Here is a 21828-nt window from a genome sequence, read left to right on the forward strand (position 1 = left end):
AGCTCGGTTGGTAGAGTGGCCGTGCCAGCAACTTGAGGGTTCCAGGTTCGATTCCCGCTTCCGCCATCCTACTCACTGTTGTTGTGTCCTTGGGCAAGACACTTTACCTACCTGCTCCCAGTGCCACCCCCACTGGTTTAAACGTAACTTAGATATTGGGTTTCACTATGTAAAGCGCTTTGAGTCACTAGAGAAAAGCGCTATATAAATATAATTCACTTCACTTCACTTAAAATCTGGCCTGAGGGCGCCCCTCAGCAGCTCCAGGATTGGTTTGAAAGAACAAACTGGGGCATCTTTGAACAGCTATATCAAGTTCTGCACGGATATTGCTATGACCGAGAAGCGCATCCGGGTCTATCCAAACCAAAAGCCCTGGATGACTGGTGAGGTCAGGACCCTGCTGAAGGAGAGGAACAAGGCATTTAGGTGTGGTGATGGGGAACAGTACAGTGCTGCCACAGCCAGCCAGGGGATAGGCATCAGAGAGGCCAAGACAGCATACCAGAAGAGAATAGAGGGACACCTCAGCAGCAACAACACAAGGCAGGTGTGGCAGGGGGTGCGGCACATCACTGTCTACAAATCCAACACCCTCGCTGTGGCTGACGGAGACGCCTCGCTGGCAGAGCAACTGAACATCTTCTTCGCTCGCTTCGAGGTGGAGCAACCACATGCAGTCGCATCACAACCCTCAACCCGTGACAACGTCCTCATGTTGGAAGAACATGAGGTGCAGCACACACTAAGGAGGGTGAACCCGAGGAAAGCTGCTGGACCAGATGGCGTACCTGGACGTGTACTAAAGACCTGTGCAGACCAGGCTGTTGTCTTTACCAGGATTTTCAACCAGTCCTTGTCCCAGTACATCGTCCCACCCTGTCTAAAGGACTCTGTCCCACTGCCAAAAAAAAATGCCGTACACAGCTTGAATAGACTACCGTCCAGTGGCACTTACACCAATGAAGTGTTTTGAAACTCTGGTTCGGGGGCACATCACCTCAAGTCTGCCACCTGCATTGGACTCTCACCAGTTTGCGTACAGGGCCAACAGATTTACAGAGTATGCTATCGCGACAGCCCTCCACACTGCTCTGAGCCACCTAGAGCAGCAGGGGAGCTATGCAAGGCTACTCTTTGTTGATTTTAGCTCTGCGTTCAATACCATCCTCCCCCACAGACTTGTGCCCAAACTGACGGGGCTGGGATTGTCTTCCTCCATCTGCCATTGGATCCTGGACTTCCTGACAAATCGCTCTCAGAGGGTGTGAGTAGGCTCCCACCTCTCAGCATCCATCAGCATCAGCACCGGCTCCCCCAAGGCTGTGTGCTAAGCCCCCTACTCTACACCCTCTACCATACTTGCCAACGCTCCCAATTTTTCAGTGCCCCTCCCGAAATTCTCCCGGGGCAACCATTTTCCCGGATTTCTCCCGATTTTCACCCGGACAATAATATTGAGTGTGTGCCGTGATGGCACTTCCTTTAGCGTCCTCTACAACCTGTCGTCACGTCCGCTTTTTCTCCATACAAGCAGCATGCCGGCCCAATCTCATGTTGTATGCGACTTCTACAGACTCACGTAAGTGACTGCAAGACATACTTGATCAACAGCCATACAGGTCACACTGAGGGTGGCCATATAAACAACTTTAACACTGTTACAAATATGCACCACACTGTGAACCCACACCAAACAAGAATGACAAACACATTTGGGGAAAACATCCGCACCGTAACACAACATAAACACAACAGAACAAATACCCAGAATCCCTTGCAGCCCTAACTCTTCCGGGCTACAATATACACCCCCGCTACCACCAAACCCGCCCCCCCAACCCCGCCCACCTCAACACCCCCATCTTCCGAATTCGGAGGTCTCAAGGTTTGCAAGTATGACCTCTACACTCATGACTACACCCCTGCCCATGCCAGCAATACCACTATTAAATTTGTAGATGACACCACAGTAGTGGGAATCATTTCTGGGGGTATGAGTCTGCCTACAGAAATGAAGTGGAGCGGCTGACTGGGTTGTGCAGGGAAAATAACTTGGTCCTTAACACCACCAAGATGAAGGAGCTGATCATGGACTTCCGGAAGAAAAAAACCATAACTATCCAACCACTGTACATCTATGTGGAGAGGGTCTCTAACTTCAGGTTCTAGGGCATCCAGATCGAGGAAGACATCAGTGACCATCAAAAAGGCACAGCAGAGACTTTACTTTCTGAGACTCCTCAGAAAGAACCACCTGTGACAAAAACTGCTTGTGTCATTCTATCGCTGCTCAATAGAAAGTGTGCTGACATACTGCATGTGTGTATGGTATGCCAGCTGCACAGCGCAGAGAGAAACGCACTTCAGAGGGTCATAAAAACTGCCATGAAGATCACTCGCTGCTCTTTCTCCTCCCTAGATCAGGGGTCGGCAACCTTTACCACTCAAAGAGCCATTTTGACCTCTTTCACAAATTAAAGAAAACAATGGGAGCCACAAAACTCTTTTGAAATTTAAAATGAAATAACACTGCATACAAAGTTTTTTTTTTGCTTTGTGCTATGTATAAACCAGGGGTCTCAGACACACGGCCCGCACCTTAATAAGAACATTTAATGTTAGTGCGGCCCGCAAGTTTTATATGAATGGCGCTTGACCGCGTCATACTTACCAACCTTCCCGATTTTTCTGGGAGATTCCCGTATTTCGGGGCAATTATTCTCTCGAATGTCTGCTGAATTTTAAACAAACAACACTAATAAGGACGTGCCGTGATGGCGCTGCCTTTAGCGTCCTCTACAGCCTGTACAGCGTGCCAGCCCAGTTACATGTTGTATGAGGCTTCTGTACACATACATAAGTGACTGCAATGCATACTTGATCAACAGCCAACAGGTTACACTGAGGGTGGCGATATAAACAACTTTAACACTCTTACTAATATGCGCCACAATGTGAACCTACACCAAACAAGAATGACAAACACATTTCGGGTAAACATCCGCACCGTAACACAACATAAACACAACAGAACAAATACCCAGAATCCCATGCATCCCTAACTCTTCCAGGCTACATTATACACCCCCACTACCACCAAACCTCGTCCCCCCAACCCTGCCCCCCCACACACACATCACCCCCCGCCCCCCTCCGTGCATCGGTTGAGGTGGGCGGTTCTTTGTTTGTTTTTGCTCTATGCTTTTCAACCTGTAAAGCACTTTGTGTTGTGTTTTTATTTCCCTGCCTTCTCTTGTGTTGTGATGTGTTTCCGCAGCTCATTGGTCTCCAGCAAGGGGCGGACACTAAGGCACACCTGCAACCTATTTCCACCGAGGACTATTTAAGCTCACCTCCCACAGCTGGCTCTTGTCGGTTATTTTATCCTGCACCTTCCACGTGCACGTGCCTGCTTCGCCTCGTCAGTCCTGGTATGTTGTTTTTTCCTAGTCCTGTAATTCCTAACGTTGTTCTGTTTGTTTTCCTAGCCTCCTTGAGGCAACAAGGACTTTACCCTGTGTTCTAGTGTGCCCTGGCTTCTCCCCCTGCCGACCACTGAGGAACCTGTTTTCATTTGAGTATTTCATGGAGTGCACTTCTGCCTCCATCGCTTTTTGTTACACTTTTTGGACTCATTAAATGTATTCCCTTTTTGTTACTCAAACTTGCCTCTCATCTCTGCATCCCGGGGTCACCCCCTTGACCAGTTCCTAACATATTAACCGACCACATCATGGACCTCGCAGAGATCGACCCGGTCATAAGATCTCTTGACCAACAGGCCAAGAGACTAGGCCAACAGGAAGAACAGTTTGGCGTGCTTGGGGCCAGCGTCAACGCCATGGCGGAACGCCAGAACGCTCGCCTTAATATCTTAGAGACAAAGCTGGGAAGTGTACTCACCGCGCTGCAGGTGATGTCTTCCCCCCCGGCCGACCCAGCAGTACCGCTGAGCCATCCTCGACCCGCAGATATTCAGCTGCCTGACGAAACCTCTCCTACTACATGTCCACCACTCTCCAAGCCCGAGCGATTCTCCGGCGAGTCAGGTGACGTGCGGTCCTTCCTCACCCAGTGTGAAATCTTTTTTGAACTATTGCCCACTTCTTTTTACACTGAAAAGGCTCGTGTGGCTTTTGTTTTGTCCCATATGAGTGGCCGGGCTTCCGCCTGGGCCACCGCGGAATGGACACGTCAATCCCCCGTATGTGCCTCGTATGCCGCTTTTGCCAAAGCCATGGAGAACATTTTCCAGCGCGAAAGACCAGGACGTGAAGCAGCGCGGGCATTACTTCGTCTACAGCAAGGACAGCGGAACGTCACAGACTTCGCCATCGAATTCCGAAGGCTCGCAGCTGAGAGCGGATGGCCTACTTCCGCATTGGTGGACGTTTTTTCCCTCGGTCTGGCTGATCGAGTCCGAAAACATATGATCCCGCTCAAAACTCCCGACAGCCTCGACGAGCTAGTCGCTCTGGCGGTGAGGATTGAAAATCGCCTCGTTGACTGGGAGAGAGAGAGTTTCCAACGCCAGGAACTCCGCTCCTTGAAGCATAGTAGGAGTGGCCACGAGGCGCATCAAGCATTCACACCGATACCCAGTGTCGATGCCCTGCCGATATCACTGGAAGAGAAACCGATGCAGCTCGGTGGAAATCGTCTCTCTCCAGCTGAGCGAGATCGTCGCCTTCGTCTCCAGCTGTGTTTATATTGCGGCAAGGCGGAGCATCACATCTCCCACTGTCCTCATCGTCCTGACCGCCGCCGCACTCAAGCGTCGCCTCCTCTGCGCACCCAAGCGTCGCCTCCTCTGCGCACCCAAGCGTCGCCTCCTCTGCGCACCCAAGCGTCGCCTCCTCTGCGCACCCAAGCGTCGCCTCATCTGCGTACTCAAGCGGCGCCGCCTCACTGCATTCCAGCGTCACTTCCCCCAGCGACCGACCCTGCTCCTCTACAGTCAGCTACAGGTCAGACGCTGTCCAGACTTCAAATCTCGGGTACGCTTACCTGGGATAAAGACCAGGAATTGGACATTAGGGCTCTTATTGATTCGGGTGCTGACGATAATTTCATCGATGAGTCCGTAATTAAGCGTTTTTCTATACCCGTTGCTAAGTTACATAAACCAAAAGTGGTCCGATCCCTAAACGGGGGCCACCTGGCGACTGTTATCCATCATACCCTTCCGTTATCTCTCCAATTATCTGGTAACCATTTTGAATCAATAATTTTTCTGGTAATTCCCTCTCGTTCTGCTCCGGTTGTGCTTGGGCTTACCTGGTTATCTAAACACAACCCCCATATTGACTGGACTAAAGCTACAATAATTAACTGGGGTATTTTTTGTCATTCTCATTGTCTGCGGTCCGCATGCCCTCGCACAGGGTCATCGCGTGTCGTCACCGAGGAGGTCATTGATTTGTCGGTGGTGCCCACTGCTTATCACGACCTTAAAGACGTTTTTAGCAAAGATCGAGCCTTGTCGTTACCTCCACACCGTCCCTACGATTGCGGTATTGATCTCCTCCCTAGTGCTACACTCCCTTCTTCGCGTTTATACATTTCCCGACACGAAAGACAGTGACTAGAGGACTATATCACCACTTCACTTGCATCTGGTCTTATCCGTCCATCCAACTCTCCACTAGCCGCCGGGTTCTTTTTTGTGGAAAAGAAGGATAAGACACTTCGCCCCTGCATCGATTACCGTGCCCTCAATAATATTACTGTTAAGAATAAATATCCGTTACCACTTCTAGACTCTACTTTCAACCCACTACACAATGCTAGACATTTCACTAAATTGGACCTCCGCAATGCTTACCACTTAGTCAGAATTAAGCAAGGAGATGAATGGAAAACTGCCTTCAACACACCACTTGGACATTTTGAATACCTTGTCATGCCTTTCGGTCTCACCAATGCTCCTGCCGTCTTTCAGGGCCTCATAAATCATGTCCTGCGTGACATGCTCGACCGTTTCGTGGTAGTTTATTTAGACGATATCCTCGTTTTCTCACCTACCCCTGAACTACACATCCAGCATGTTCGCCTAGTACTCCAACGCCTTCTCGAAAATCGTCTGTATGTCAAGGCTGAGAAGTGCGTTTTTCATACTGAGTCTGTTCCGTTTTTGGGTTTTATTGTTGAGAGGGGTCAACTCCGGGCAGATCCGGCTAAGATCCAGGCAGTGGTTGATTGGCCCACACCCACTTCTAGAAAGCACCTTCAAAGGTTTCTAGGTTTCGCTAATTTTTATCGTCGTTTTATCCGTAATTTTAGTCGAGTAACGATACCATTAACGAAACTAACTTCCATTAAGCTTCCGTTTTTGTGGACCTCAGAGACTCAGTCTGCTTTTGAGAAACTTAAGTCTTTGTTCACCTCTGCACCTGTTCTGGTCCATCCTAACATATCCTCTCAATTTTTTGTCGAGGTTGACGCGTCTGACTCCGGCGTGGGGGCTGTTCTCTCCCAGCGCTCCACCTCCGACCAGAGGCTGCACCCCTGTGCCTTCTTCTCACGCCGCCTGACTCCTGCAGAACGAAATTATGATATTGGCAATAGAGAGCTACTCGCCGTAGTGTTGGCACTACAAGAATGGAGGCACTGGCTGGAGGGCTCGGAGACCCCGTTTGTGGTGTTCACAGACCACAAAAATCTATCCTATATTCGTACTGCTCAACGGCTCAATCCTAGACAAGCAAGGTGGGCGTTGTTTCTAGCCAGATTTAAATTTACCATGACCTTCCGCCCCGGTTCACAGAATGGCAAACCAGACGCCCTGTCGAGGATGTACTCCTGCCCCGAAGAAGAGGTCAAGACTGAGATGATTATCCCCCCATCACGTGTACTGGGAGCATTGCAGTGGGACATTGAAGGCCGCGTCAAGGAGGGACTCAAAGACGTTCCTCTTCCTAATAACTGCCCTCAGGGGCGTTTGTTTGTGATTCCAGAGCTCCGTCCTGAAGTACTGAACTGGGCCCACAGCTCCAAGGTCGCCTGCCACCCCGGCATAACCCGTACGTTTTTCCTCCTATCCCAGCGCTTCTGGTGGCCAACTTCCAGGGCTGACACAAAGGACTTCGTATCCGCCTGTGCCACTTGTGCCCGTAATAAGGCTTCACATCGGGCACCAGCTGGTCTTCTGCGCCCGCTTCCCATTCCCTCCCGCCCGTGGTCCCATGTGGCATTGGACTTTGTCACAGGACTTCCACCATCCAAGGGCAACACGGTGATATTGACCTTGGTGGACCGTTTTTCCAAGATGGCCCATTTCGTCGCTGTTGCCAAGTTGCCCTCTGCACTCGAGACCGCAGAACTGCTCGTACGCCATGTTTTCCGGCTACATGGTATCCCGGTGGATGTGGTTTCGGATAGAGGTCCACAATTCTCGTCTGCTGTTTGGAAGGTGTTCTGCAAAGCATTAGGAGCATCACCCAGCCTGTCTTCAGGATACCACCCACAGACTAACGGTCAGACTGAGCGCACTAATCAAGACCTGGAGGCCGCCATCCGCTGCGTCTGCCACCAGCAGCCGGCATCCTGGGCGTTCAGTCTACCGTGGATAGAGTACGCTCACAATACGCTCATCAGCTCTGCTACAGGCATGTCACCTTTTCACTCTGCCTACGGGTACCAACCTCCCGCTTTTCCTTCTCTGGAATCGGAGGTAGCTGTCCCATCGGTGGCGGCCCACCTGCACTGCGCACATCAAGCCTGGCGCAACACCCGCTCTGCACTGCTACACACATCAGAGCGCAACCAGCGCATCGCTAACCGCCACCGCAGCACAGCACCAGACTACAGGCCCGGTCAGAAGGTGTGGTTGTCGTCTCGGGATCTTCCTCTCCAAGTGGACTCAAGAAAACTCCAGCCTAGATTTATTGGTCCTTATTCCATTGAGCGTATCATAAATCCCTCTGCCGTTCAATTACGCCTTCCCGACTCCCTAAGGATACATCCCTCATTCCACGTCTCTCTTATCAAGCCCGTTTCCACCAGTCCCCTGAGCCCTCCAGAGGTGCCTCCTCCACCTCCCAGGCTTATTGATGGCCATCCGGCGTTCTCTGTCAAGGCCATTCTCGATGTGAGGAGAAGGGGCAGGGGTTTCCAGTATCTGGTGGACTGGGAGGGTTACGGCCCCGAGGACCGATCCTGGGTCTCGCGTTCCCTTATCTTAGACCCTACACTTTTAAATACATTTTATGATCGTTTTCCAGAGAAGCCAGGTAAGCCGCCAGGTGGCGTCCATTAAGGGGGGGGGTACTGTTGTGTTTTTATTTCCCTGCCTTCTCTTGTGTTGTGATGTGTTTCCGCAGCTCATTGGTCTCCAGCAAGGGGCGGACACTAAGGCACACCTGCAACCTATTTCCACCGAGGACTATTTAAGCTCACCTCCCACAGCTGGCTCTTGTCGGTTATTTTATCCTGCACCTTCCACGTGCACGTGCCTGCTTCGCCTCGTCAGTCCTGGTATGTTGTTTTTTCCTAGTCCTGTAATTCCTAACGTTGTTCTGTTTGTTTTCCTAGCCTCCTTGAGGCAACAAGGACTTTACCCTGTGTTCTAGTGTGCACTGGCTTCTCCCCCTGCCGACCACTGAGGAACCTGTTTTCATTTGAGTATTTCATGGAGTACACTTCTGCCTCCATCGCTTTTTGTTACACTTTTTGGACTCATTAAATGTATTCCCTTTTTGTTACTCAAACTTGCCTCTCATCTCTGCATCCCGGGGTCACCCCCTTGACCAGTTCCTAACACTTTGGTCCAATTTAAAAATTGTTGTAAACGTGCTATATAAATAAAGTTGCCTTGCCTTGCTATAAATATACACATAACTTATTTAATTACCTTGGGTGTATTTTTTTACAACACACCTGAATGAATATACTGTAGTAGTCTATACTCAGGGCCGTAACCATGATTTGACAAATGCTGAGGTCAAACAATGGTGGTCCAAGAGGAGCGTTGAAAGGCTGAAATCATGGTATCCCAGCACCATATAAATAATACATTGAACAAAAATATAAACGCAACACCTTTTGTTTTTCCTCCCATTTTTCATGAATGAATAAACTCAAAGATCTATAAAACCTTTACTACATACACAAAATACCTACTCCTCTCAAATATTGTTCACAAATCTGTCTAAATCTGTGTTAGTGAGCATTTCTTTTTTTGCCAAGATAATCCATCCCACCTCACATATCAATATGCTGATTAAACAGCAGGTCTATTGCACAGGTGTGCCTTAAAGCTGCCCACAATAAAAGGCCACACTGAAATGTGCAGTTTTATCACAGAGTATAATGCTACAGATGTCGCAAGTTTTGAGGGAGCGTGCAGTTGGCATGCTGACTGCAGGAATGTCCACCAGACCTGTTGCCCGTGAATTGAATGTTAATTTCTCTACCATAAGTCATCACCCAAACGACCTCACAACCGCAGACCACGTGTAAACACACCAGCACATGATCGTCTAAGACCAGCCACCCGGCTGCAACAATTGGTTTGCATAACCAAATAATTTCTGCACAAACTGTGAAAAACCATCTCAAGGTAGCTCATCTGCATGTTTCTCGTCCTCATCGAGGTCTCGACCAGACTGCAGTTTGTCTTCCTAGCCAGCTTGTGTGGGCCATTGCTCACATTCGATGGCGTCTGGCACGTTGGGAGAGGTGTTCTCTTCAAGGATGAATCCCAGTTTTCGCTATTCAGGGCAGATGGCAGACAGCGGGTGTGGCATAGAGTGGGAGAGCGGTTTGCTGATGTCGACGTTGTTAATTGAGTGGCCCATGGTGGGTTTGGGGTTATGGTATGGGCAGCCTATGCTATGGACAACAAGCAAGTACATTTTACTGATGGCATTTTCAAATAAGTTTATTTCGGTCATATAATCAACCATTTTGTGTGATCAGTTTAACAGTACAGATTATACATATTTAACACAGTACAGATTATACATATTTAACAATCATACACATTTACACACACAAAAAAAGAAAAAGAATGACCGAAAAAGGAATAGGCTGAAGCCAAAGCTTATATGTGCCTATCCTATACCTTCACTGAAAATAAGATTACCTGAATCATCAACGTTAAAAAAATCAATGGGATGAAAGTAATTGTTACTATATTTTATGCAGTTTGTAATTTTCAATTATTTCACCTTTCAAAGTTTTCTTAAACCTGAACAAATAACTACATGTCTTCAACTCATCACTGAGCTTGTTCCACCATTTAACTCCTAAAACTGAAATACATTTGTATTTTATATTCGTTCTTACTTTACCTATTTCAAAAATCAATATCCCCCGTAAATTATAGTTTTCTCCTCTTAATTTGAATAACCTAAGAATACAAGCTGGAAGGCTGTTGTTCTTTACTCGAAACATAATTTCCGTTGCTTTTAAAAACACAATATCTGAAAATGTTACCACATTAGAACTTATAAATAATGGATTGGTATGTTCATAGTAGCACGCTTTGTGAAATATTCTAACGACCCTTTTTTGAAGTTTAATTATTGGGTCAATGTTTGTTTTATAAACATTTCCCCAAACTTCAACACAATATGTTAAATATGGAAAAATAAAAGAATAATATAACATATGCAGACATGTCTTATTCAGCATGTGTTTTACTTTATAAAGAATAGCAATGGATTTGGATATTTTTCCCTTTATATATTCAATATGCGGTTTCCAACATAATTTATGATCAATTATTATTCCCAAGAATTTAGTTTAATATACTCTATCAATTTCCACTTGATTTAATTTTGCTTCACAATTTGTCCTTGCACGACTAAACACCATAAATTTAGTTTCTTATCATTTAATGATAACTTATTAATATCAAACCATTTTTTTAGCTGAATCAACTCAACCTCTATTATCCTCAACACTTCCTTCAAGTCTTCTCCTGAACAATATACATTTGTATCATCTGCAAACATAATACATTTCAATGTATTAGATACTGAACAAATGTCATATAAATAAAGTATAAATAACTTAGGTCCCAATACCGAGCCTTGTGGAACCCCACAAGTTACTCTTCTTGGCTGTGATTTAGTCTTAATAATTTCCACATATTGAGATCTATTACTTAAATAACTACTTAACCACTGTTGTGAAACACCTCTTATGCCATAGTTTTCCAATTTTTGCAGAAGTAAGGAATTATCGATTGTGTCAAAAGCTTTACATAAGTCAATAAATACTCCAACGGTGTGTTGCTTTTTTTCTATTGCTGTAGCTATGTTTTCTACAAAGTTCATCACTGCTAGGAACGTCGGTCGATTAATCCTGGACACATACTGATGGTCATTCAGTAGCTCATGTTTGTCAATGAACTTATCAAGTCTATTTACAAATAATTTCTCAATATTTTTTGCAAATTGAGGTAGTAGAGACACAGGTCTATAATTTCAGACCATATGTTTATCACCATTTTTATAAATCGGAATAACTTTAGCGATTTTCATTTTGTCAGGAAAAGCTCCAGTTGATAAAGATTTATAACATATATAAGTAAACGGCTTCAGGACACAATCTGTCACTTCTTTAACAATATCCACGTTGTAACCTTCGACAGATTTTTTGTTTTGAAACTTTCTGACCACTTCTAACACATCACTTTCACAAACTCCACCAAGAAACATTACATTTTTAATGTCAGATACACGCTTTAACTTTTTGTCATCATTCATATTAAAATTAATATTTTTAGCCAAATTTGGGCCAACATTCACAAAAAACTTACTGAATTCCTCAGCTATTTCTTCTATATTTTCCATAATTGAGTTGTCATCTTTTACCAGATATGCTGTAAAATCCTTTTTGCTAGATTTTTTAATCATAGTATTAAGCACATTCCAAGTTTCAATGATATTATTTTTATGTTTATGCAGCAATTGTTCATAATAGTTTTTTTGTTGCAGCCTCATGATACATGTCAATCTGTTTTTATACTTTTTATATTAGTCCTCATTTTCCTTTGTTCGATGCTTAATACATTCCCTGTAAAGCCTTTTTTTTTTTTTACAGGCTTTTACTAAACCCTTTGTTATCCATGGTTTCTCCCTCGTTTTAGTATTTTACTTATATTCTCTCAATGGACAATGACGGTCATAAAGAGTCTGAAATATATCCAGGAATGTATCGTATGCTTCATTAGTATCCTCCACAAAAACGTTTTGCCTATCCTAATTTAAAAGATCAGCCTTGAATGCCTTAACTGTTTTTGGTGATTTTATTCTAACAAAGTTATTTATTTGTCTTTTTGATTGTAAGTGTCGCTCCTTGTTCATTTTGATCACTGTAAAGAGAGGCAAGTGATCATTTACATCAGTCACTAAGAGTAAATTTTTTCTCTTCCCATAAAATACATTTATAAAAATATTGTCAATCAGTGTTAAGCTGTCCTTTGTTATTCTGCTAGGTTTTACAATTAGTGGAAAGAAACTCAAGCTAAACATAAGATTAACAAAATCAGTGGTTTTCGTGTGATCATTAAATTTCATCAAATCAATGTTGAAGTCACCACAAATCAAGATCACCTTATCATTATGACTTTCATATAACTCAAAAATTGTCTTATTGAATTGATCAATGCATGTTACTGGAGTTCTATAAATACAACTAAATAATATTTTTTTGGATTTTTCAACACTGATTTCAATAGTTACACATTCCATCAGATTGTCAATGGCAGTTGTCATGTCAGCATCACCCTACATTTGAGAGAAGACATCACAAACAATAAAACACCCCCTCCCCTTTTGTTCATCCTGTTTTGCCAAAACATTTCATAACCCTCTAATCCATGGTGTCAAACTCTGGCCCGCGGGCCAAAATTGGCCCGCCGTGTAATGTCACTTGGTCCTTGAGGCGATATCAAATTAACACTAGAGCTGGCCCGCCGATTATATACAGCGGCGATGCCGCGGTAACATTGCATTCACCGCTAATTCTCATACTTGCCAACCCTCCTGGGAGACTCCCAAATTTCAGTGCCCCTCCCGAAAATCGTCACGTCCGCTTTTCATCCAGTCCAACGAGTGCTGGCCCAGTCACAAGATATGTGCGGCTTCTGTACGCACACACACGTGAATGCCACCCATACTTGGTCAACAGCGATACAGTTTACACTGAGGGTGGCCGTATAAACAACTTTAACACTGTTAGAAATATACGCCAAACTGTGAACCCACACCAGATAAGAATGACAAACACATTTCCGCACCGTAACACAACATAAACACAACAGAACAAATACCCAGAACCCTTTGCAGCACTAACTCTTCCGGGACGCTACAAGGTGTGTGTGTGTGTGGGGGGTTTGGTGGTAGCGGGGGGTGTATTTTGTAGCGTCCCGGAAAAGTTAGTGCTGCAAAGGGTTCTAGGTATTTGTTCTGTTGTGTTTATGTTGTACGGATGTTCTCCCGAAATGTGTTTGTCATTCTTGTTTGGTGTGGGTTCACAGTGTGGCGTATATTTCTAACAGTGCTAAAGTTGTTTATACGGCCACCCTCAGAGTAACCTGTATCGCTGTTGATCAAGTATGCGTTGCATTCACGTGTGTGTGCGTACAGAAGCCGCACATATCTTGTGACTGGGCCGGCACGTTGTTAGAATGGATGAAAAGCGGACGTGACGACAGCTCGTAGAGGACGTTAAAGCAGTGGTTCTCAAACTTTTTTTGTCATCCCCCACTTTGGACAAGGGGGAGTTTTCAAGCCCCACCTGCCCCCATCGCCCCAACAGAGCGCTAATGCCAAGCTTTAACATTTTCAAATTTATTGAACATCAAGTTGTATACGTTCAAGCTCAATAACATAAAATAACATCAAGTTCAATAATAAATAAAATAACTGTGCAGCTGTGGTATAATTTGCATCAAGTTCAATAATAAATAAAATAACTTCCATCAAGTTTAATAAATAAAACAAAAGTGTTATAACTTGCATCAAGTTCAATAATAAATCAAAAAAAGTGTTATAACTTGCATCACGTTCAATAATAAATAAAAAAAAAGTTTTATAACTTGCATCAAGTTCAATAATAAATCAAAGTGTTATAACTTGCATCAAGTTCCATAATAAATCAAATAACTTGCATCAAGTTCAATAATAAATCAAAAAAAGTTTTATAACTTGCATCAAGTTAAAAAATAAATTAAAAAAAAGTGTTATAACTTGCATCACGTTCAATAATAAATCAAAAAAAGTGTTATAACTTGCATCAAGTTCAATAATAAATCAAATAAAAGTCTTATACCTTGCATCAAGTTCAATAATAAATCAAATAAAAGTGTTATTATAACTTGCATCAAGTTCAATAATAAATCAAATAACTTGCATCAAGTTCAATAAAAAAAAAAAAAAAAGTGTTATAACTTGCTCACGTTCAATAATAAATCAAAAAGTGTTATAACTTGCATCAAGTTCAATAATAAATAAAACAAAAGTGTTATAACTTGCATAAAGTTCAATAATAAATCAAATAACTTGCATCAAGTTCAAAAATAAATCAAATAAAAGTGCTACTTTGCAATCTTCGCAAAAAAAAAAAAGGAGGAGCTATGCATTTGGCAAGACAGGGCAAGTGACAGCACTTTTCCCCGGGAGAGCCACCTTGCTTCACTGTGAAACAGCACGGCTGTATGATCAGCTCCCATTTCCTCACACAGTGCAGAGAACAGTCGCACTTTCAGTGGTCGTGTTTTGATCAAATTTACCGCGCTCACAACATCTGTTAAAACCTCATTGAGTTCGGGGCTGAGCTGCCTTGACGCGAGTGCTTCCCAGTGAATGACACAGTGTGTGCCCGTCAGATTTTTGTTCCTCTGCAGGCGCTGGCTCTGGCTCGACGACCTTTGAGGTGCGAGTCACAAATGTATATATTTGTGTAATTGTGATCCACACATTAGCCTGCTACCCATCCGCGCGAAAGTTTGTTCCGCTTAGCCCCGCCCCCATTAGTTACTGTTGCTATGTCTGTCAAACTTTCGCTCCTATCGAGAAATATAAAGCCTACAGTAAAAATAAGTACCGGTAATTTCCATTTATTTATATAGCGGATTTCACAGACAGAATCACAAAGTGATTTACAGTGTGTATAGAAAATGAAAGCATAGTAAAAAAAAAAAATCTAAGAATATAATAATAAAAAAAAATTTTTAAAGTGAAATTTCCTCCCGTTCCTCGCGCCCCACCTGTCATGTCTCTATTCCCCACCAGTGGGGCGCGCCCCACACTTTGAGAAACGCTGCGTTAAAGGCAGTGCCTTTAAGGCACGCCCCTAAGACTGTGGTCCGGGTGGACTACGAGATATAATGACTGATGAACACCTTCGTTCGATAATGAAGGTTGCCTCAGCTCAAAGCCTGAGCCCCGACATTAATGAACTAGCATCCAAGAAAAGATGGCAGGTATCTGGCTTGGGCACATCAGATTAGATCAGTGTGTTGCAAACTGAGCAGTTTAAAGTTGTGAATGGTTGGTTTATTCATTGTTATTTTATGTTCTAATTTATTAGCCTGTGGAAAAAGATAATGTTGATATTTACCTCAGAAGGCTGCAAATAGAAAAGAGGCATTACATTTTTATTTAAATTGTATTTGATATGCCATTGATATTTTTTAATTATTATTATTATTATTTGAAACTCGATTTTGCATGTCACTATAAAGTTATATAAGCCTTGCTTGTTCAATATTCAATGCAAAACGTGTTTGGGTCCCTATTAAAAGGTTAATTTGTTCAACCTTGGCCCGCGGCTTTGTTCAGTTTTAAATTTTGGCCCACTCTGTATTTGAGTTTGACATCCCTGCTCTAATCCATCCAGTAATTCCTTACTATCACTCAACCAAGTCTCTGAAATTGCTATTATGGTAAACCTTTGCTGTATTTGTTTAAGATACTCTTTAATTTTGGAAAAGTTACTGTAAAGACTCCTGCTATTTTAATGAATCACTGAAAAGCCTTCCATTTTAACATTTGGGTTAAACTGTTCTTCAGTATAATACTCACAGTCCACATTAGAGTTCTGATATAAGTAAATATCTGGGTCAATGTTATTTTCTAACTCACAGCATTTATGATCATGAAAGTCAAAAGACTTGAATTTTGTGCAGCTCATTTGTTCTTCTATCATGTCCGTTGTACAAACTGTTTCTCTGCACACAGTACACAGCCAACAAGGAACATTTCCACACTATTCCACTTGTTTATCATGATCATCTTTTTCTTTGATATTGTTCAAGGTCCTTCAAGTCTCTGACCACTAATACCCTTGCTTGTTCTGGTGGACCATTCAATCTGATCATTACTTTACAGTTCCTTGTCCATGTGTCCTGGATTCGCTTTCCCTTTTTCATGATCCTGGCTTGTCTTGCAATTTCTGCATTTCTCTTTGTGAGATAGATGCTCATTTATATGCACTCCTGTGTATTTCAATTTTTTCCCCAGCTTAAGCATTTCAATTTTATGTTTTCTACTCACAAAACGGATGATGATGTTGGATCTGTTGTTTTGTTTTAGTGGAATGGTGTGGCATGCAGCTATACTTGAACTGCATACAGGAATTCCTTTGTTGTTGAAAAAGTTGATGACTTACTGCTCAAGCGTGTGCAGTTCACCTCTTGGTGCATCTTCTCCCTCCTTGTCACCTGCTGTGATCCGTGCATAGGAGCGGTGGCTTGTCTCAAGCCCAGAAATCACCAGGTCGTCCATCTTCGAGTAGTGCTCTAGATCTTCCACTCTTCTTTCAAGCTCTTCAATCTTCTTGTCTTTGTCTTTGATTATTGCCTTCAGCTGCTTAAGTTCGTCAATTAAATCCAGAAAGCCAATTTGCTGTTTTACTACTTTGCTCAGTTCCTCTGACATGAAATTCAGAGACTTTTTCACCTCCTCCATTTCTTCTGATAACTTCTTAGTCACCATTCTTTAGTGAGGAACGTACTTTCAGAATCCGGGTGATCATTCAGAATACTTTCAGATTCCAGGCAATCAAGTATTGATGGTGTGTCAGTGCATTGAAGCACATGTCATCAAAAAGTCTCCAACAAGTCCAAAATCACAAAAATGATCCGGCAGTTTGATGTTTATCTTCCTCATAAACATGAAGATGTTGCTCTGCTGGATGGATGTCAACTTATTTTCAAGCTTTTGCATGGATTGTTGGAGCTGTGTGACCCAGTGCATCTAGCCGACAGCCATCTTGAATCAAAAATCTAAAAATTTTGAATGCCCAGAGATACCATGACGAGATCCTGGGGCTCATTCACCCGAGACCATCAACTCATATTGCAGTATGCAAGCAAGCTGAAAACATCCCAGTTCTTGCATTGCCAGCATGCTCACCGGACATGTCACCCATTGAGCACGTTTGGGGTGCCGTGGATCGGCGTATACGGCAGCGTGTTCCAGTTTCTGACAATATCCAGCAACTTCGCACAGCCATTGAAGAAGAGTGGACCAACATTCCACAGGCCACAATCAACAACCTGATCAACTCTATGCAAAGGAGATGTGTTGCACTGCATTTCATGGAATCTACTTTTATACCCAATCATGGCACTCACCTGTTCCCAATTAGCCTGCACACCTGTGGGATGTTCCAAATAAGTGTTTGATGAGCATTCCTCAACTTTATCAGTATTTATTGCCACCTTTCCCAACTTCTTTGTCACGTGTTGCTGGCATCAAATTCTAAAGTTAATGATTATTTGCAAAAAAAAAAAATGTTTATCAGTTTGAACATCAAATATGTTGTCTTTGTAGCATATTCAACTGAATATGGGTTGAAAATGATTTGCAAATCATTGTATTCCGTTTATATTTACATCTAACACAATATCCCAACTCATATGGAAACAGGGTTTGTAGAAAGCTGGAACGCAAATGGCATGCAACTAAACTTGAGGTTTTTCATAAAGCATGGAGTGAAATCTGCATTGTAAGAACTCGGGCTTATTAGTGATTCCCAGAGCCCAAAAATGTCTGCAGGGTTTAGAACGTTTTCTATTCAGGTTCCAGTACTCTGAAACGCCCTAATGGTAACAGTTAGAGATGCCTCAGTAGAAGCATTTAACTTCCATCCTAAAACTCATTTGTATGCTCTAGCCTTTAAAAAGATTGAAGTCGATGCGAACACCTGCGTACCGCCAATAAAATAAAAGAAGAAGAATAATGCCTACGTGCAATTACTGCTATCATGTCAGAGGCTGAAAAACAACCAAAAAAAACAAAACTTTTGTCAGAGGAGACAAAAAAAGAAAGAGGGAGGTTACCCAGATAAAAGGACAGTCAAGGATCAACATTGGTCCGGCTTTTACTCGCTGGCGTGAGCTCAAATACCAGGAGAGATTTCAGACCGATTCTTCCTTGGCTGTTCCTGCAAAACTAATGCTAATGATAGCTATCGTAAATTCTCGTGGTAGCAATAAATAGGCACCAGCTTGATAGTTTGCAGTTCCACACAACTTCCTTTCGAAAAAAACTACCGCCAGTCTTTTTTTCCTCACATTCTTGGTAGTAGCGTCATGTTTGTACTGCAATCCAAGATCATGTCTTAATAGTGTCTGCTATTCAACATCAGCATAGCGGTTAGAGACGTAATATTTGTACAAACCCCGTTTCCATATGAGTTGGGAAATTGTGTTAGATGTAAATATAAACGGAATACAATGATTAGCAAATCATTTTCAACCCATATTCAGTTGAATATGCTACAAAGACAACATATTTGATGTTCAAACTGATAGACATTTTTTTTTGCAAATAATCATTAACTTTAGAATTTGATGCCAGCAACACGTGACAAAGAAGTTGGGAAAGGTGGCAATAAATACTGATAAAGTTGACGAATGCTCATCAAACACTTATTTGGAACATCCCACAGGTGAACAGGCAAATTGGGAACAGGTGGGTGCCATGATTGGGTATAAAAGTAGATTCCATGAAATGCTCAGTCATTCACAAACAAGGATGGGGCGAGGGTCACCACTTTGTCAACAAATGCGTGAGCAAATTGTTGAACAGTTTCAGAAAAACCTTTCTCAACCAGCTATTGCAAGGAATTTAGGGATTTCACCATCTACGGTCCATAATATCATCAAAGGGTTCAGAGAATCTGGAGAAATCACTGCACGTAAGCAGCTAAGCCCGTGACCTTCGACACCTTAGGCTGTACTGCATCAACAAGCGACATCAGTGTGTAAAGGATATCACCACATGGGCTCAGGAACACTTCAGAAACCCACTGTCAGTAACTACAGTTGGTCACTACATATGTAAGTGCAAGTTTAAACTCTCCTATGCAAGGCGAAAACCGTTTATCAACAACACCCAGAAACGCCGTCGGCTTCGCTGGGCCTGAGCTCATCTAAGATGGACTGATACAAAGTGAAAAAGTGTTCTCTGGTCTGACGAGTCCACATTTCAAATTGTTTTTGGAAACTGTGGAGGTCGTGTCCTCCGGACCAAAGAGGAAAAGAACCATCCGGATTGTTATAGGCGCAAAGTTGAAAAGCCAGCATCTGTGATTGTATGGGGGTGTATTAGTGCCCAAGACATGGGTAACTTACACATCTGTGAAGGCGCCATTAATGCTGAAAGGTACATACAGCTTTTGGAGCAACATATGTTGCCATCCAAGCAACGTTACCATGGACGCCCCTGCTTATTTCAGCAAGACAATGCCAAGCCACGTGTTACATCAACGTGGCTTCATAGTAAAAGAGTGCGGGTACTAGACTGGCCTGCCTGTAGTCCAGAACTGTCTCCCATTGAAAATGTGTGGCGTATTATGAAGCCTAAAAAATACCACAACGGAGACCCCCGGACTCTTGAACAACTTAAGCTTTACATCAAGCAAGAATGGGAAAGAATTCTACCTGAGAAGCTTAAAAAATGTGTCTCCTCAGTTCCCAAACGTTTACTGAGTGTTGTTAAAAGGAAAGGCCATGTAACAGTGGTGAACATGCCCTTTCCCAACTACTTTGGCACGTGTTGCAGCCATGAAATTCTAAGTTAATTATTATTTGCAAAAAAGAAAAAGGTTTATGAGTTTGAACATCAAATATCTTGTCTTTGTAGTGCATTCAATTGAATATGGGTTGAAAAGGATTTGCAAATCATTGTATTCTGTTTATATTTACATCTAACACAATTTCCCAACTCATATGGAAACGGGGTTTGTAATTTGTGCCAATATTACAACGGACATTATGTCAGTTTGACGCCAAATGTGCTAGTCCTAATGGGAAATGTGGTCTTCTTTCTGTCATGATCCGTGGTCCGGATCATGTTTTGTTTAGTTATGCTGTTAGTTTTGGACTTCCTTAGTTCCTGATTTCACTTCCTTGTTTGAGTTTGTTTTGTTTCCATGGTTACCCATTAGTTTCACCTGTTCCACGTTTGGACTCACACACACCTGTCACCAATCATGTCACTGTTATTCAAGCCTACCTTTGTTCATCACTCGTTCTGCCTGCATTGTCTTTATGTCACACCGATTCATGTCTCTTTCTGACCAAGTAAGTTTCCTAGTCCATGCCATAGCTTCTGATCTATTCAACAGCTTCACTTGTGTTTTAGGCACACTTGCCTTTTTTGTTGTATTTTTGTGTTTGTGGTAGTGAGTGATTTTTGTTAAATAAATCCAAGCCTACCTTCACGCTGTCGTCCGGAGCCGTCTTTTGCGTTGGAAGAACAACCCAGCAGCGAGCTGCGACCCCCCCCCCCCCCCCGAATGTGACCCTTTCTGGCAAAACACTACCGCTTTGGTACACTTGCGCCACCAAAATCTGAAAGTTCTTAAGTGGGGCTTTAACATGACTTTTACATTTATTGAAGACTCTTGTTTATGAAGACGGCAATGATCGGCGAGGGGAGAACCACGCTGACGCCACCTTCATACTTTGCTTCAAATTATTTATTGTTGAAGTGTTTCTCACCTTTTTATTAAAGTGCACTTGCAACTTTCTGTGGCCCTGTGGTGGACTATTTTATTTTAAAAAGCAGAGATTGAGTAACCAGCGATCAATATTTTTTGTTTGGACACTTGATTTTGCGGAATTAAACGAAATTATACGGAATTAAACGTGACTAGTTTGTTGTGTGTAATGTTTAGCCGCATGATAACCAGACACTTTACGAAAATCCAGGCAGATCGTGATTATGACTTTGTCGATGACTTATACTACAAAAAAGCAGGGTGTACGAAAACTGAGGTACCACAATACACACAGTCTTAGCGATAAAATGACAAGAGTGCCCTCAAATTATATGACACATTTATCAAATTGCAGAGAAAAAGTTCAGCATTTTTTGTCACTCACTCTGTAAGACGAGTGTTGAGCTCTCCTGTCTCGCTGACGTCAAACCAGCTGATGTCCTGCCGCATGATGCTGTGAAAAAAATGCTTTCGAATGCGTTTGACTTGCCGTCCAGCTGACACCGTAAAGAAGGCAACCTGCATGTAAGCAGCCACCAGCACCAAGGCACCCAAGATGGAATAATAGATGGCAAAGCTAGAGTTGAAGGAAAAAACAAAAATAAAATCCAATACGCCTCATTAAGGAGAACTCGTGAATTTACTTTTTGGTCCTACTTTGTCATGTCCGCCTGTAAGGTGCTGTTTGGCATTGTAAAATCTGAAAATACAAAACAAAGGGCTGTAATAGTCTTTCTTCTATACCATTAAATGTGTTAATACTGTGTGTGAACTGACTTGGGTGGCTGGTGTTCATCAGATTTACTGCTGCGTCATTTACGAGGTTGTCCGTCATTTCTCCAAACACAATTAACATCATAG

General features: G+C 43.1%; 1 protein-coding gene across 3 annotated transcripts in view; it reads right to left on the reverse strand.

Moving 5' to 3' along the window:
* Positions 1-21828, reverse strand: part of LOC133602469 (ATP-dependent translocase ABCB1-like) — a 73229-nt gene that overhangs the window by 34635 nt on the left and 16766 nt on the right. For 2 of the 3 annotated variants that reach the window (XM_061955670.1, XM_061955679.1), the window contains exons 5-7: positions 21745-21828; positions 21625-21667; positions 21353-21544 (exon numbers count right to left, since the gene is read on the reverse strand). The exon at positions 21745-21828 is cut by the window's right edge and continues 79 nt beyond it. The exons of the other annotated variant lie outside the window; for it this stretch is intronic. In XM_061955670.1, coding sequence (XP_061811654.1) covers positions 21353-21544; positions 21625-21667; positions 21745-21828 — 319 coding nt within the window. The remainder of the gene's footprint in view (positions 1-21352; positions 21545-21624; positions 21668-21744) is intronic. 3 annotated transcript variants of the gene reach the window in all.

This window comes from Nerophis lumbriciformis, linkage group LG04 (assembly GCF_033978685.3).
Source record: "Nerophis lumbriciformis linkage group LG04, RoL_Nlum_v2.1, whole genome shotgun sequence".
Taxonomy (NCBI): domain Eukaryota; kingdom Metazoa; phylum Chordata; class Actinopteri; order Syngnathiformes; family Syngnathidae; genus Nerophis; species Nerophis lumbriciformis.